Raw genomic sequence first — 18,695 nt, forward strand, 5'->3', positions numbered from 1 at the left:
TGTCTTCCCATTTTGCTTATCTTACTGTGTTTGGGGTCTCCTTTTTGCAGGCTACAGGTTTGCAGTTCCCGTTGTTTTTGGTGTCTGTCCCCAGTGTCTAAGGTTTGTTTAGTGGGTTGTGTAGGCTTCCTGGTGGAGGGGACTAGTGCCTGTGTTCTGGTGGATGAGGCTGGATCTTGTCTTTCTGGTGGGTAGGTCCACGTCTGGTGGTGTGTTTTGGGGTGTCTGTGGACTTGTTATGATTTTAGGCAGCCTCTCTGCTAATGGGTGGGGGGTTGTGTTCCTGTTTTGCTGGTTGTTTGGCATAGGATGTCCAGCACTGTAGCTTGCTGGTCGTTGAGTGAAGCTGGGTGCTGGTGTTGAGATGGAGATCTCTGGGAGATTTTCGCCGTTTGATATTATGTTGAGCTGGGAGGTCTCTTGTTGACCAGTGTCCTGAAGTTGGCTTTCCCACCACAGAGGCATAGCACTGACTCCTGGCTGCAGCACCAAGAGCCTTTCATACACACAGCTCAGAAAAAAAGGGAGAAAAAGTAGAGAGAAAGAATTAGTAGAAGTAAGAAGAAAGGAAGGAAGGAAGAAGAAAAGAAGGAAAGAAGGAAAGAAAGAAAAGAAAGAAAGGAAAGAAAGAAAGAAAAGAAAGAAAGACGGGAGGGAGGGATGGTGGGAGGAAGGAAGGAAGGAAGGAGGGAAGGAAGGAAAAAAGAAAGAAAGAAAGAAGATAAAGTAAAATAAAATAAAATATAATAAAGTTATTAAATTAAAAATAATTATTAAGAAAAAAATAATGGACGGATAGAACCTTAGGACAAATGGTGGAAGCAAAGCTATACAGACAAAATCTCATACAGAAGCATACACATACACACTAACAAAAAGAGGAAAAGGGGAAAAAATCATAAATCTTGCTCTCAAAGTCCACCTCCTCAATTTGGAATGATTTGTTGTCTAAAGGAGGGAGGGAGGGAGGGAGGGAGGGAGTGATGGAAGGAAGGAAGGAAGGAAGATAAAGTAAAATATAAAGTTATTAAAATAAAAAATAATTATTAAGAAAAAAATTTAAAAAAGAATAAATAAAAACCACCAAACAGATAGAACCCTAGGACAAATGGTGGAAGCAAAGCTATACAGACAAAATCTCACACAGAAGCATACACATACACACTCACAAAAAGAGGAAAAGGGGAAAAAAATCATAAATCTTGTTCTCAAAGCCCACCTCCTCAATTTGGGATGATTCGTTGTCTATTCATGTATTCCACAGATGCAGGTACATCAAGTTGATTGTGGAGCTTTAATCCGCTGCTTCTGAGGATGCTGGGAGAGATTTCCCTTTCTCTTCTTTGTTCTCACAGCTCCCAGGGGCTCAGCTTTGGATTTGGCCCCGCCTCTGCGTGTAGGTCGCTGGAGGGCGTCTGTTTTTCCGCTCAGACAGGACGGGGTTAAAGGAGCCGCTGATTCGGGGGCTCTGGCTCACTCACGCCGGGGGGAGGGAGGGGCACAGAGTGCCGGAGGGGCACAGAGTGCCGGACGAGCCTGCGGCGGCAGAGGCCAGCATAACGTTGCACCAGGGTGAGGCGCGCCGTACGTTCTCCCAGGGAAGTTGTCCCTGGATCCCGGGAGCCTGGCAGTGGCGGGCTGCACAGGCTCCCCGGAGGGGGGTGTGGAGAGTGACCTGTGCTCGCACACAGGCTTCTTGGTGGCGGCAGCAGCAGCCTTAGCGTCTCATGCCCGTCTCTGGGGTCCGCGCTTTTACCTGCGGCTCGCGCCCGTCTCTGGAGCTCCTTTAAGCAGTGCTCTTAATCCCTTTTCCTCACGCACCAGGAAACAAAGAGGGAAGAAAAAGTCTCTTGTCTCTTCGGCAGCTCCAGACTTTTCCCCGGACTCCCTCCCGGCTGGCCGTGCCGCATTAGCCCCCTGCAGGCAGTGTTCACGCCGCCAACCCCAGTCCTCTCCCTGCCCGAAGCCCGAGCCTCAGCTCGCAGCCCCGCCCGCCCCAGCGGGTGAGCAGACAAGCCTCTCGGGCTGGTGAGTGCCGGTCGGCACCGATTCTCTGTGCGGGAATCTCTCCGCTTTGCCCTCTGCACCCCTGTTGGTGCGCTCTCCTCCGCGGCTCCGAAGCTCCCCCGCTCCACCACCCGCAGTCTCCGCCCGCGAAGGGGCTTCCTAGTGTGTGGATACCTTTCCTCCTTCACGGCTCCCTCCCACTGGTGCAGGTCCCATCCCTATTATTTTGTCTCTGTTTTTTCTTTTTTTCTTTTGCCCTACCCAGGTACGTGGGGAGTTTCTTGCCTTTTGGAAGGTCTGAGGTCTTCTGCCAGTGTTCAGTAGGTGTTCTGTAGGAGTTGTGCCACGTGTAGATGTATTTCTGGTGTATCTGTGGGGAGGAAGGTGATCTCCGCGTCTTACTCTTTCGCGTTATTCCGCTTGTCCCGTCCGCACTGTGCAGTCCACGTCGCATTGGCAACGTCAGCCGGCTGCTCCGTCTAAACCCCGTCTGGCTTCCCCGAGGCCTTGGTGGAAGGTGTGACGACCCCAGCAGGTCTGTCCTAGGCCAAGAGGTGGAGGCGGCCTTCCCCTCACCCCGCCGCTCTCTGCTGGGCTCCGCAGAGCCGCGTGTACCTGGGGCAGCACGCCCTCCCCCGCGGTCGCCAGTTTTTAGTTTTGATGAATCCATTTAATCTATTTTTTTCCTTTCGTTGTTTGTGCTATTGGTATCATAATTACCATTGCCAAATCCGAGGTCACAAAGGTTTAGGCTATCTTTTCTTCTTTCTTCTAAGAGTTTTATGTTTTTAGCTCTCTCATTTAGGTCTTTGATCCATTTGGGGTGCTAATCTTGACCTTGTCCCTTACTTTGTGACCTCAGACTGTTCATTTGCCTTTTTTCAGCCTCACTTTTTTCATCTGTTAAAATAAAAGTTGATATGTGAGTGCACAAAACAGCAACAGAAAACAGATCAGTGGTTGCCACAGCTGGGAGTTGTGAGCAGGGTATTGACCACAAAGATGAGAGAACTTTTGGGGGTGATGAAAATACTTTGTGTCTTAATTGTGGTGATGTTTGTACAACTATATACATTTTTCAGGGCTCATAGAACTGTATACCTAAAAGGAGTAAATTTTACTGTATGTATATTATACCTCAGTAAACCTAGCTTTTAAAAAAAAAACACAAAAGCCTTACAACAACTCTACAAAGTATGTGTTATTCTTTTCCATTTTGAGGCTAGAGGAAACTGATACTTAGGAAAGTTAGTGGACTTGCCTATGGTCCCACATTTTGTATGTGGCAGTTCTAGGATTTTAACCTAAATCTGCCTGATTGTAGAGCTTGTGATCGTCCTACTCATTTTTAGCCTGTCCCTGACAGTGTGTGGATTCTATTGTAAAAGGCTAACCTTCTCGTGAAAGCCAGGAACCCTGTCTGCCTGTGAGCCACTCACCAGAAGTAGCTGTCTTATTCTTATTCCAAATTCTGAACCCCTGGCAGATCTCATTTCTGCCAGTCATTAATTGAGATTGGAATCCATGCTGTTGTGGAGTGCTACTCAGACATGGTCTCCTGAGACTGTGGCCCTCATTTTGGAGCAGCAGGAGATCAGTTTCAAAACTGATGAGTTTCTTTGGTTATGAAAAGCAATTTCTAACTTTGTCCAATCAGCAGCACAGAGTACCTTCTCCGTAGGAGAGTGCTCCGATGTTTACAGGGCCCGTTGTGCTGCTTAGCACAGTCTTCCTTACTCTGGCTTATTTAGCAGAGAACCAGTCGGGTGGAAGAGAGATCCAAGGCAATCACCGTCATCATTTACATCTGCATGCCACTTTATAGTTTGCAGTGTGTTTTAACATCTGTGAACTCTCTTAATTTTCTTAGCACCTTGCCAGGAGAGTGCTTATATTTAGAGAGAGTGTATTCTTGGATAACTCTGGCTGTGTGTCTTTTCCTTAAATTGTGCTGGAATGTGTATATCTCCTGTAACTTTTATCCTCGAATTGTTCTAGTTTCAGTTTGTCAACTGGTGGTAGTTTAATCTAGCCTCTTGCCCTGGGGTGATTTGGCAGCACTGTGCATTGGGTACATTTCAAGTTCTATCCTCTGAATTTGACCAACATCATTTCCTTTTTTGCCTGTTTGACTGCCCCACCTTCGTCTCTTTTGGAACCCATCTTTCCTCCACCTCTCATTCCAGAACCCTGGACAGAGTAATTAATCTCAGAGCAATCGTCATCAAGCCAGCTGTTGACTTTAACAACCTGTCTTCAATGTTTGACTTGTTTCCTATCCTGAGGTGCTATGGGAGAAGTTAATGACCTAAAAAATTGCCCATCTATCATGTGAGCCTAGTTAGGAGGGAATTGTTTGATTTTTTATGACATGTAAATAATATGTTTGGAGACATTTTCAAACATGTTTTGGCCTGTGTGTCAGAGCTGGTTCCCTAAACAAGGTGGGACAAATTGGCTGGGTAATAGAGCTTAATGACAGATTTTCCATTAATCAGAATGGAGAATGTGCTTTATTAAGATAATTAACAGATCACTTGTGCAGGTGATACTTATTGCACAGAAATTTCCAAGTTTCTTTCCCTGAATAAGCTTTGAAAGAGATCTTGGCTATGTTTCCTTGTTTGCATTAAAATGATCAATGGCAGTAAATTCCCGTTTTTTTCCAAAACTGCTAGTAACTAGTATCCTGTCCTCTGTAAGTGCAAAAGATGGGTGACACACTTGCTGCTCTTCCAGCAGTCTGTGTGTTTATCACCAGGTACTCGGGCTCCCCTGGTGAGGAGTAGAATTGCATCCTTTCCCAGCTCCTAGACTAGCATCCTTAGAATTAGAAAGGGCCTCAGAGAGCCTAAAGTAATTGATTTTACATCAGGACACTGAAGCCCAGAGAGGGGATGGGACTTGGCCAGTGCCACACAGTACACTCATGGTAGAGGCATCTGTGGGATAGTGGGACTAGTACTGAACTGAGAATCAAAAGGCCGGGGTTGACATTAGGCAAATTGTGTCACCTCTCTGCCTCTCAGTATCTTCATGTGTACAATGGGAAAAGTGTCTAGCATAGGGCCAAATACAAACAAATGGCTTTTTTGTAGTCCTCTTTCTACTGTACCGTGTTGCTTCTCTATGAGTGTAACCTGAAGATTATAGATCAGAAGTTGATGTCAGGGAGAATGAGCAATCATTAATCAATGCTGTTTTTTTGTTTGTTTGTTTGTGTCTCTGTAGGTTTCTCAGTTGTCCACAATGAACCCTGTTTATAGCCCCGTGCAGCCTGGGGCTCCTTATGGCAACCCTAAGAACATGGCCTACACAGGTGAGTGGTGTGGGAATGGCTCTCATTTTGAGAAGTGGTGGTTAAGGATATTATCTCATAACATTTTGAATGACTTTTGGTATACTGTGCCTCCAAAAGCCCTAGTAAAGCTTGGGAACTGGTAGAAGGGAGACATGTCTGGGGTCTAGTGCAGATGGAAATGACGTTCTTAAGACCATGGTCTATTGAATTGCCAACTAGGAGAAAGGAAGAGAGGTAACATTTATTACTGAGTACCTACCATGGGCCTAGCCCTGTGCTGGGTACTTTTGCATATCATGTTTAACTTTAATCTTAGAAGTAGTTGTACAGGGTGTGGTTTATTATCACCATTGCACAGATGAGAAACTACAGTTTCAGTAAGAGGCCACAAACAAAAATAGATATTTGAACCCAGGTCTGCTGATTCTGAAGCCTGATCTTTTTCCTGACTGCATACCATGCTGTTTCCTACTGCACTGCCTTTGTGTATGTTGTCCCTCTGTCTAGAATGCCATTGTCCCCTGACAACTTCACCTTATCCTTTAAGATCTCGGCTCTGAGCTCAGACAGCACTTTTCCAGGGAGAATTCTCTCCCTTACTTGGCCTTGGGCAAGCTTTTTTTTTTTTTAATTAATTTATTTATTGATTGATTTTGGGCTGCGTTGGGTCTTTGTTGCTGCGTGCGGGCTTTCTCTAGGTGCGGTGAGCGGGGGCTACTCTTTGTTGCAGTGTGCAGGCTTCTTATTCGGTGGCTTTCTCTTGTTGCGGAGCACAGGCTCTAGGCACGCGGGCTTCACTAGTTGTGGCTTGCGGGCTCTAGAGCACAGGCTCAGTAGTTGTGGCACACGGACTTAGTTGCTATGGGGCATGTGGGATCTTCCCGGACCAGGGCTCAATCCTGTGTCACCTGCATTGACAGGCGGATTCTTAAAGCTCTTTCAGATAATAGCTAGATGACTTTGGACAAGTTGCTTAGCCTCCCTGAATTTAAATTTATTTTATAAATTGAGATCATATTATCTATTTCACAGGATAGTTATGAGAATTAAATGAGATAATTAGTACTCCATAGGGAGAGAGGGAAGATTGTCTTTGTTTCTACTAATCAGTGAAGATCAGTATCAGCCTGGAACTATGGGGTTTTTTGGCGGAGTTGGGTCTTCGTTTCTACGCTCAGGCTTTCTCTAGTTGCGGCGAGCAGGAACTACTCTTCGTTGTGGTGCATGGGCTTCTCATTGCGGTGGTTTATCTTGTTGTGGAGCATGGGCTCTAGGTGCGCGGCTTTCAGTAGTTGCAGCATGTGGGCTCAGTAGTGGTGGCTCGCGGGCTTAGTTGCTCTGCTGCATGTGGGATCTTCCCAGACCAGGGATCGAACCTGCGTCCCCTGCATTGGCAGGCGCATTTTTAACCACTGTGCCACCAGGAAAGTCCCTGGAACTATGTTTTCAGTTAATTTTTCTGCTGGGATTCTAAGACTACACAGATAGTATAAACTCCACATAAGTAGAATACATTCAAACTTTACACAGGCCAAGGTTTCAAATTCTTCAGGAAACTTTCTTTTTTACCCTTAGCTTCCTGTTGTCTCTGTACTTTTCAGACAAATTTTTTTTCTTTTAAACTGACTTATGACTTATCTAAATTCTCAGCTTTATGCAGGGGAATTTGAGTTCCAGCTCTTGGCTTCTCCAAGGCCTAGAGCCTCATCTCCCATCCCCTCCATAGCTATGAAAAGCAAGCCCTTTGATTGCCCAGACCGAAAAACCTTCCCAGAGCATCCCAATATCAGTTCACTGTGAGAGTTCCTGATTTTTCATTTCATTTTTTGACCCTGGAGATTTTTTTCTTTCCTAAAATCTCAAGTCTGCCTGTGTTTGTTATATAACAAACTGTTTGTTATACTTTTTATCCAGCTTTTCTAAGTGTTACGGAGTAGGCAGATTTTCAGGTTATCTTTTCCTCCACATTGCAAGAAATAAAGATCCAAGTGAGATAATCTGTAAGCAAATGCCAAATACAATGCTTTAGAGTAAACATTTGTTATTATTGTTAGTAACAATAATGGTTATGTTAAAGAGTGTTAATTACCATTTGGCAAGCACATACTAGGTACTTTATATATATTAATTATAATCTTATTAATCATAAGCCCCATAGTACTCTTCTTTTAGCTAAGTAACTGGTAGTTTAATTCAGGTTGTATTACTTGGCCAGTATATGTAGCTTCTGAAGGAGGAGGAGAGATTTGAACTCGGATCTTTATGATATCAAAGTGATATGCTTTCTGTTATAGCAAGCTGATTTGTCTTAAAATATGTGCTTCTTTCACTGCTTCCAGTGATAAGCTAGGGGAGAGGGTTTTCTTTTCAGTTTCTAGGACTAGGGAGCCTCACCTTTGAGGAGCTAGGAGCCTGCTCCTGGCCAGCAGTTTGGGGTAGACTGGGAAGGGGACAGTAGAAGTGGAGGGTCAAGTCCATTGTGCTGTCATCTGCTTCAGGGGTAATGGGGTGGTGGACACAGGGAATAGAGAAGTTGGGAAAATTCCTGATTTTAAATTCTCTCTGAAATGTAAGAGGGAAATAAAATACAGCTTTGCAGTTATAATTCTGACACTAATTCCAATGTGCGGGTTCTTTCCGCACACCAAGCTGTTCTCTGACACCAGCTGGGTGTCCTACAGTTCAACTCAATTCTGACACTGTCTACCTGGAGATAACGTCATTTCAGAGGTTGAGAGCTCAGCCCCGCAAAACTGTCCTCATTTCGGATGCCAATCACAAGTCCAGGTTGTGACCTGTGCTTCTGACTGATTGGCTATAAATCAGAGGTTCCCATAACCCCCCTCCTTGGGTTCAATTAATTTGCCAGAGCAGCTCATAGAACTTAGGAAACCAGTTTACTCACTAGATTATTGGTTTATTATAAAAGGATGTAGCTCAAGAACAGGCAGATGGACGAGATGCATAGGGCAATGTATGCAGAAAGGAATGTGGATCCTCTAGAGCAGGGGTCTCCAACCCCCGGGCCATGGACAACTACAGGTCCAGGCCTGTTAGGAACCGGGCCTCACAGCAGGAGGTGAGTTGCAGGCCAGCGAGCAAAAGCTTCGTCTGTCACTCCCCATAGCTTGCATTACCGCCTGAACCATCCCCCACATTGCTCTCATTACCGCCTGAACACCCCACCCCCCTCCGTCCGTGGAAAAATTGTCTTCCATGAAACTTGTCCCTCATGCCGAAAAGGTTGGGGACCGCTGCTCTAGAGGGTGCCAGCACTCTCCCAGCACCTCCACATGTTCACCAACCTAGAAGCTCTCGTCCTTTTTGGTTTTTATGTTGCCTTCAGTACATAGGTATGATTGGCCATTGCTGATTGATTCAACTTGTAGCCCCTCTCCTCTCCCCAGAGGTCAAGAGGAGGGGTGGGACTGAAAGTTTCAAATCTTCAATAACATGCTTGGTCTCCTTGGCAACTAGCCCCCATCCTTAGGTGCTTTCCAAAAGTTACCTTATTAACATAAACTCAGGTGTGGTTGAAAGGGGTTTGTCATGAATATCAAGACACCCTTTGGGAATTCCCTGGCAGTCTAGTGGTTAGGACTCTGCACTTCCAATGCAGGGGCAGGGGTTTGATCCCTGGTCAGGCCATAGGATCCTGCATACCATGCAGCGTGGACAAAACAACAACAACAACAAAAAGACATCCTATTGCTCTTACCACTTAGGAAATTTCAAGGGTTTTTAGGACCCCTGTGCCAGGAACAGAGATGAAGACCAAATATATACTTATTATGTCACAATATCACAGCAATACAATGTATTCCAGTAAACAGTTGTCTTCTAGCCAATTGACAGCATTCTCTCTCTCCTTTTAAAAGCTCTTTTACTGAGCACTTATTGTGTGCCAAAAATTGAGCTCAGTGTTTTACAGACTATTTATTATTTATTTATTTATTTATTTTTTGTGGTATGCGGGCCTCTCACTGCTGTGGCCTCTCCCATTGCGGAGCACAGGCTCCGGACGCGCAGGCTCAGCGGCCATGGCTCATGGGCCTAGCTGCTCCGCGGCATGTGGGATCTTCCCGGACTGGGGCACAAACCCTTGTCCCCTGCATCGGCAGGCAGACTCTCAACCACTGCGCCACCAGGGAAGCCCCAGACTATTTATTTTTATACTTGCAGTAATCCTATGAAGTGGTTATAACTAGCTCCTTGAACACCTTGGAAAAGTGAGTTTAGAGAATATAATCTGTTCATATACTTTCAAATAACTGAATGTGTAGATAGAGCTGTAGAATGAATGTTTACGTCCCCCCAGATTCATATATTGAAGCTCTAACCCGCAATGTCATAGTATTTGGAGATGGGGCCTTTGGGAGATAATTAGGTTTAGATGAGGTCATGAGGATGGGGCCTTCATAGTGGGATTAGTATGCTTATAAGAAGAGGAGGAGACACCAAGTTTTCTCTCTGCCGTGGGAGGACACAGCAAGAAGGCTGCCATCAGCAAACCAGGAAGAGAGAGCCCTCACTATAACTCAACCAGGCTGGCACCCTGATCACATACTTCCAGCCTCCAGAATTGTGAGAAAGAAATTTCTGTTGTTTAAGCCACCCAGTCTATGGTATTTTGTTGTGGCAGCTCCAGCTGACAATAAAGATAGTACAGTGAACACTTGAATATGCTTCACATAGATTCACCATGACAATGGGCTTTTTACAGACTGGACGTTTCTTTTTCTGAAAGGCCTCAGAAATGTTTCTCTGCTAGAAGTTTGAAATGAAGTCAAGACCAAAACATTCTCTATTTTTCTTTTCTTTCTTTTTCTCTACTTTTCTTAAAATATTCTAATAGTGAGAGTGTCCAAGGATCACCAGAGGTCTGGTATATGTGCTGAAGAGAGGACAGGTTTTGGAACCTATCAGATCTGGAGTAGAATCTAGGCTCTGCCACTAATTAGCTGCGTGAGCTTGAGTGAGTTATTTAACCTTTCTGAATCTCAGTTTCCTCAACTGTGAAATGGGATAATGATCTATACAGATGGTTGGTTCATGGGTCCATGTTTATAAAGCCTCTGACACCAGACTTATAGTTGACACTCAGTTAATGGTTATCACAATGCACAGCAATGAGTATACCTCTGTAGGGGAAAGAATATGGGATATGGAGTTAGTGACTTAGATTATAGACCTGATTCTGCCACTTAAAAACTATGTGACATCACATAAATTATTAAACTTTCTGGGCCTCAGTGTATCCTTTGCAAAAAGAAAAAGAACTAGGAATGCCTTCTTTACAAGACAGCTGAGAGTAATAAATGTAACAGGGCCAACCATTGACTTGTGAAGTTTCAAAAACCCAATTAGAAAAGAATTCTGAAATGTGAGAACAGATGGACTCCCTTATACTAACCCATCATTTTATAGGTGAGAAGATAGAGGAGTGTTTGAGGAAAGTGTTGGAGCTAGGTCTTTTACCTAGGTCTTCCCACAAAGTAACAACCAAGGTTTTATCCTTGAAAACCTTGCTTGTCAACATCCTGTCCTGGCCACTTCCCAATCTTCTGCTGGCCCAGACCAGCTCACATGCTCTCCCCACTCCTGTTCTGAACCCTAAATGCATTTCCTAGCTTCAGCATGCAGCAAACATGTTAAATACTTCATATACCTCCCACAAAAGACATGACCTTCAAGGTTGCAAAGCTAGGAAATTGATCTGTTCATATACTTCACTAGCGTTTTTCATCAGTTCGTTTTCCCCTAGAATGCTTTCTTTACTTAAAAAAATAAAGTCAATTTAAGAAGCAGATCTGGGGGCTTCCCTGGTGGCACAGTGGTTAAGAATCCACCTGCCAATGCAGGGGACACAGTTTTCATCCCTGACCCGGGAAGACGCCACGTGCTGTGGAGCAGCTAAGCCCATGCACCACAACTACAGAGCCTGCGAGCCACAACTGCCGAGCCTGCGCACCACAACTACTGAAGCCCATGTGCTCTAGGGCCCACATGCCACAACTACTGAGCCTGTGTGCCGCAACTACTGAAGCCTGTGCACCACAACAAGAGAAGCCACCGCAATGAGAAGCCCACGCACCACAACAAAGAGTAGCCCCCACTTGCCATAACTAGAGAAAGCCCTTGTGCAGCAACGAAGACCCAATGCAGCCAAAAATAAATTTAAATAAAAAAAGTTTAAAAAAAGCAGATTTGTATTTGACACGGCAGTTTATCAGCTAGAGGACCTCAATAATTAAGCTGACAGCCTGCAAATACAATGAATAATCTGATATACCAGTAAAGTTTAAAAAAAAAAAAAAATCTTTCTCTGCAGTGACCCAGGCCCTGTACCTTTCACCCTTCTCTGTTAAGGATCACCTGGTGGAGGTTTTAAGACTAACTGACATTTGTACTTTGTTCTTTGCAAAGAACTTTTGTGGGTTTTTCCCCTATATATTTCTTATAACAAGTCTGGGGAGATAGCCCTTATTTTCCAAATAAAATGACTGGGGATGAGCTTTCCCAAGGTCATGCTACTACTGAGCCCATGTGCCACAACTGCTGAAGCCCACGTGCCTAGAGCCTGTGCTCCCCAACAAGAGAAGCCACCACAATGAGAAGCCTGCGAACCACAACGAAGAGTAGCCCCCACTCACTGCAACTAGAGAAAGCTCATGCGCAGCAACGAAGACCCAATGCAGCCAACAACAACAAAAAAAAACTACTAAATAGTCAAGTTTTCCCTTTTAAAATAAATAAATAAGTAAATAAATAAATACCTTTATGTTTCTCAGATTACATCTTTCTTCCCCATCCTTCCCACCCTTTATCATTCAGGCCATTCTTACTCTTTCTTGGATTATTTACACTGCCCCCTAACTGGTCTTTCTGACTCCTATCATATACCTTCTCCCCAATGCATTCTTTACAAATCAACTAAAATCATTTTTCTAACTTGAAAATTTGACCACATCACTCAAGTGCTTAAAACCCTTTAATGATTCTTCACTGTCCTTTGGATAAAGTCAAAACTTCTTAGCTTGCAATAGGAGATTTTTATGACCTGACCATTCAGATCTCTCCAGCCCATCTTCTACTCATCTTATCTATCTATATTCTCAGTCCAGATGGTGGCTGTCATTATGTTTTAGAGCTATAATTTCATTAGAGGTCATCAAATACAATCTTATTCTCAGATGAAGAATCTGAGGTCTTATAAGTGCCTAAGGAAAGAACTTATTACAGTTCACAGTGAATTCAGTATCTGATTTACTAGTACCCAGCTTGCTCCTGGCATACCATGAATATTGTCTAAATATTTTTTGGGTAAATAGATGGATGGACAAATATCAAAATTGGAAGTAGAAACCAAAACTTTGGCAGCCAATCTAGTTCTCTTTCTACTTACTTTATGCTGCTTCTTTATTTCCAAGAATGAATATGTATATATAAACACCTGATATGTAGTTAGGCTCTCATTAGGTACTAAAACATTAGTAGCCATTGTTTTATTAGTCATCATTATATCCCCAGAGCCTAGCACAAAGATGGGTACAGAGTAGATTCTCAGTAAATTTCAAAGGGAGAAGTGAAGGAGAAGAGAAAGGAAGGAAGGAAAGGAGAGAGGGAGGGAGGGAGAGAGAAGAGGAGGGGAGGGGACGGGGTCACATCAGAGAATTATGAGATGGGGTTGAGGGAAAGACTCCTTTGATCTGGCTGCCCTTTCTAATGAGTAGCTCTCTGTCATGGCAGGAAGAGTCTGGGACAGGTTGCCAGTGTGGGAGAGATTGTTCTTGCTTTGTAGGTGAATGAACTGAGGCTCAGAGAATTTAATTTGGATGATCTGTTGTGACTGGTCAACCCTTTGGATGGACCAGATGGAACAGGGTGATTTTTCTCCTTATGAGTTATGAAGAGACAGCAGAGATCCTCAGAGAAAACAAAAGGGATCTTCTCCCCTTGCCTACTTGGTTTATAGCAAATTTTCTTTTTTAGAACAATGATAGTTGAAGTCTAACAATTCCTTCGAGCTTCTTAGAAAGGAAGAGGTATCCTCAAACCTCCTACATTATCTATGTAGTCAGCTTTGGACTGGCTTACTTTGGGTCTCAGCTTCTTTGCTAACAAAGCCAGATTTGACTTCTAAAAACAAAATTAACTTTCAGTTATAAGATAAATAAGTACTAGGAATGTAATGTACAACATGATAAATATAATTAACACTGCTGTATTTTATATATGAAATTTACTAAGAGCAAATCCTGCGTCCTCATTACAAATAAAAAATATATTTTTCTATTTAGTTTTATATCTACATGAGATTATGGATGTTCACTAAACTGATCGTGATAACCATTTCATGATGTATGTAAGTCAAATCATTATGCTGTACACCTTAAACTTATTATTATAAGTTATTATAAGTCAATTATAATAAGTCAGTTATATAAGTCAATAACTTATTATTATAAGTCAATTATATCTCAATAAAACTGGAAGAAAAAAATTGGACTCACCTTTACCAAATTTTCTCTGAAGCTTTAGAAAACAAGGGTCCGCAGAACCCCATGTAATAATAGATAAGAAGTAAAATACTTTACAACTTTACCATTTGTAATTTCATTGAATCCTTATAACAGTTGTATGAGGTAGAAATTTTTATTAAAAAATTGATTTTACAGATGAAGAAAGACTAAGAAAAGTCAATAAGTGTGTACAAGTTTTTACTGCTTGTAAGTGGCAAAGCTAAGACTAGAGCTTAGGTTTACTGGAATCTAAATCCAATTCCAGTGTACTTCCCACTCCACCAGGCTGTCAGGCAAGGCCTCTCTGGGTTTTAAAGGGAACACAAGTAGTGTGTCTGCCTCTGATACATTATATGTGGTGTCGGTACAAAAAGCAAATGGATTAAATCTTGTCTGGGCAAGAATCATGCACATTAAACTGATTTGCTCTTTGCTTGTGGCTGATTTACTTGCCTGGATCACAAAATTATTTCCCACTTTGGTAGGAAAGAAAGCAGTATTTTCCCCCAAAGAAAGAAGTGTTGGCCTTGAGTTATTCCTCTGCTCCTTTTGGCTTCCTGTTCTCTGAAGAAGTTGTTCATTAATTTCATGTCTTTCTAGACTGTGAGCTCTTTAAGTATAAAAGTCAAGAACCTCCTGTGCCTGGAAGAGAGCAGGCAGTTAGTTACTCATTAAATATTCATTGAATTAAGTTATTATCATTATGTTTATATTAATTATAAATTACTATTGCTGTAGGTAATTATTTTATAGTAATAACTACCATTAATGTTAAGAAAGCTAGGGTGGCTATGCTATTATCAGACAGAACAGACTTTAAAACAACAACAAAAAATGTTACTAGAGTTAAAGAGGGACATTTTATAATAATAATAAAAGAGTCAATCATTCATGAAGGTATAACAATTATAAACATATATACACCTAACAATAGAATCCCAAAATATGTGAAACAAACTATACCTAACAGATATCTGTAGGACACGCCAACAACAGAATTTAGTTGTCTCCAGTACACATGAAACATTCTCCAGGATAGTCAGTATGCTGGGCCATAAAACAACTCTCAGTACATTTAGAGGATTGAACTCATACAGAGTATGTTCTCCAGTCACAATGGAATGAAGTTATAAATTAGTAATAAAAAGAAATTTGAGAAATTTACAATTTAGTGAAAAATAACACACTCCTGAATAATCAATGGGTCAAAGAAGAAATCACAAGGGAAATTAGAAAATACTTGGAGATGAGTAAAACACACCATACCAAAATTTATGGGATGTAGCTAAAGTATACTTAGAAGGAAATTTATAGCTATAAATGCCAACATTAAAAATGAAGAAAAGGGGCTTCCCTGGTGGTGCAGTGGTTGAGAGTCCGCCTGCTGATGCAGGGGACGCGGGTTTGTGCCCCAGTCCGGGAGGATCCCACATGCCGTGGAGCGGCTGGGCCCGTGAGTCATGGCCATTGAGCCTGCGCGTCCGGAGCCTGTGCTCCACAGTGGGAGAGGCCACAACAGTGAGAGGCCCACATACCGCAAAAAAAAAAAGAAGAGTGATCTCAACTCAGTAACCTAACCTTCCACCTTAACACACTGGGGGGAATAAAAGAGTAAACTAAACCTAAAGCAAGTAAAGGGAAGGGAATAATAAAGATTAGAGTAGAAATCAATGAAATTAAAAAACAGAAGAACAATAGAGAAAATCAATAAATCAAAAGTTGGTTCTTTGAAAAGAGCAACAAAATTAACAAACTTTTATCTAGACTGATTAAGAATAAAAAGAGAGAAGACTTAAATTAGTAAAATCAGGAATGATACAGGGGGCATTATTACTGATTTTACAGAAATAAAAAGGATTATAAGGGCATATTATGAACAATTATATGCCAACAAATCAGATATCTAGGAGGAATGGAAGAACTACAGATGGTACCTGACTTATGATGATTCAACTTAGGATTTTTCAACTTTGCAATGGTGTGAAAGTAGAAAATCTGAACAGACCTATAACATAATTAGTAAAAAAACAAACAAACTTTCTACAAAGAAAAGCCCAGGACAAACATCTTCATTGGTGAGTTCTAACAAATATTTAAATAAGAATTAACATTCACCTTCCACAGACTCTTCCAAAAAATAGAGGAGGGGGGAATACTCTCGGCAAGTATTGTCCTGATACCAAAATCAGACAAAGACATCATAAGAAAACTATAGACTAATATCCCACTTGAATATAAATGCAAAAGGCCTCAACAAAATAGTAGCAAAACGAGCAATAACATATAGAAAGGGTTATATTACACACTATGACCAAGTGGGATTTATCCCGGGGGGAAGATCCATTCAACATAGGAAAATCAATCAGTGCAACACACCATATTAAAACATTAAAGGACAGAACTCACATAATCATCTCAATAGATACAGAAAAAGCTTTTGACAAACTCTAATACCCTTTCATGATTTAAAGAAACAAAGAAATGAACAAAAACTCCAACAAACTAGGAATAGAAGGAACTTCCTCAACCTGATACAGGACATTTATGAAAAACCCATGGCTGTCATCGTACTTAATAGAAAAAGACTGAATGCTTTTCCCATAACATTGTGAACAGGCAAGGATTTCAGGTCTCACCACTTCTGTTGAACATTGTGCTGGAGGTTCTAACCAGGGCAGTTGGGCAAGAAAATGAAATAAAAGTCATCCAGATTGGAATGGAAGAAGTAAACTAGCTGTCTTTGCAGATGACACGATCTTGCATAGAGAAAATTCTGAGGAATCCATGCAGAAACTATTAGAACTAGTAAATGAGTTCAGCAAGGTTGCAGGATATAAGATCAATATATAAAAATCAATCATATTTCTGTACAGTTGTAATAAATAATCGAAAAATGAAATTATGAAAACAATTCTGTTTACAATAGCATCAAAACAAAAAAAATAGGAATCAATTTAACAAAAGAAGCATAAAACATAAACTCTGAAAACTACAAAACATTCTTGAAAGAAATTAACGATCTAAATAATTAGAAAAATATCCCATGTTCATGGATTGAAAGATTTAATATTTTTAAGATGGTAATACTCCCCAAATTGATCTACAGATTCAACACAGTCCCTATCAGAATCCCAGCTGACTTGTTTGCATATTTTGACAAGCTGTTCCTAAACTTCACATGGAAATTCAAAGGACCCATATTAGCCACAACAATCTTGAACAGGAACAGATTCAGAGGACCCACACTTCCCAATTTCCCAGAACTTATTAGAAAGCTACAGGTAATCAAGACTGTGTTTTTGGCATAGGGGTAGACATATGGATCACTGGAATAGTATTGAGTGTCCAGAAATAAACCCTCGTATTTACAGTCAGTGATTTTCAACAAGGGTACCAAAAACAATTCAGTGGGGGAAAGAACAGTCTTTTCAACATATGGTGCTGGGACAACTAGATATCTACATGTGAAAGAATGAAATAGGACCCCTCTTTCACATCATATACAAAAATTAGCTCAGAATGGTTCAAAGACCTAAATATAAGAGCTAGAACTATAAAACTCTTATAAGAAAACTTGGAGGTAAATCTTTGTGACCTTAGATTTGGCAAGGGTTTCTTACATATGATACCAGTAGCACAAGAAGCCAAAGAAAAAATAGGTAAATTGGACTTAATCAAAATTTAAAACTTTTGTACTTCAAAGGACACCATCAGTAAAACAAAAAGACAACCCACATATTTGGGATAAAATATTTGCAAATCATCTGACAGATAAGGGACTTGTACCGATGTTTATATGTCAAGAACTCTTACAAGTCGATAATAAAGACAACCCAGTTAAGAAATTTGCAAAGAATCTGAATAGATAGTTCTCCAAAGAAGATATAAAGATGGCTAATAAACACATGAGAAGGTGTTCAACATAATTAGTCATCAGGGAAATGCAAATCAAAACCACAGTAAGGTTCTATTTAACACCCTTAGAATGGCTATAATTAAAAAGGCAGATAATAACAAGTGTTGGCAAGGATATGGAGAAATTAAAACTCTTATATACTGATGCTAGGAGTGTAAAAATGGTATAGCCACTTTGGAAAAGAGTCTGGCTATTCCTCAAATGGTTTCCTGTCTCTATGACCTTGCTTATACAGTTTTTATTTGGGAATGCCAGTTCTTTTATCTTTGCCTGTCAGAATCCTGCCTATTCCACAAGGCCCAGCTCCAATTCCAGTTCCCCAAGCTTATATACTTAGAAACAGATTCTGCTAGGTTGTATGTCTTTATTTGGTATTACAAAATTGCCTTTCAGAATGCTTTTATTAATTCCCATTGTTTCAGATCCTTCCTAACACTTGATATTGTCAGACTTCAAAATATTTGTCAGTCTGATAGGTGTGAAATGATATTGTATTCCATCTACTTGCATTTTGCTGATTACTAGTGTCGTTGAACATCTTTTTCTTTTCTCCTCCATCTCTCGACTCATTTGAGTGATTTCTTCCATGAATTGCATGATTAGATTCTCTTGCCTTATTTTCATTTTCTTACTGATTAATATGAGTTCTTTATTCTGGATACTAGTTCTTTTTAAATGTGTGATAAATATCTTTTCTTACTCTGTGCTTGCTATTTTTTTTTTTTTTTTCGGTATGTGGGCCTCTCACTGTTGTGGCCTCTCCCGTTGTGGAGCACAGGCTCCAGATGCGCAGGCTCAGCAGCCATGGCTCACAGGCCCAGCCACTCCGCGGCATGTGGGATCTTCCCAGACCGGGGCACGAACTCGTGTCCCCTGCATCGGTAGGCTGACTCTCAACCACTGCGCCACCAGGGAAGCCCTCTGTGCTTGCTTTTTCACTCTGTTTATA

The 18,695-nt window shown here is 41.6% G+C and overlaps 1 protein-coding gene across 5 annotated transcripts in view; it reads left to right on the forward strand.

Moving 5' to 3' along the window:
- Positions 1 to 18,695, forward strand: part of FAM168A (family with sequence similarity 168 member A) — a 198,691-nt gene that overhangs the window by 143,727 nt on the left and 36,269 nt on the right. For all 5 annotated transcript variants that reach the window (XM_033862320.2, XM_033862316.2, XM_033862319.2 and 2 more), the window contains exon 2: positions 5,239 to 5,326. In XM_033862320.2, the coding sequence (XP_033718211.1) occupies positions 5,257 to 5,326 (70 nt within the window). In that variant the 5' untranslated portion in view covers positions 5,239 to 5,256. The remainder of the gene's footprint in view (positions 1 to 5,238; positions 5,327 to 18,695) is intronic.

Source organism: Tursiops truncatus, chromosome 8 (genome assembly GCF_011762595.2).
Source record: "Tursiops truncatus isolate mTurTru1 chromosome 8, mTurTru1.mat.Y, whole genome shotgun sequence".
Lineage (NCBI taxonomy): Eukaryota > Metazoa > Chordata > Mammalia > Artiodactyla > Delphinidae > Tursiops > Tursiops truncatus.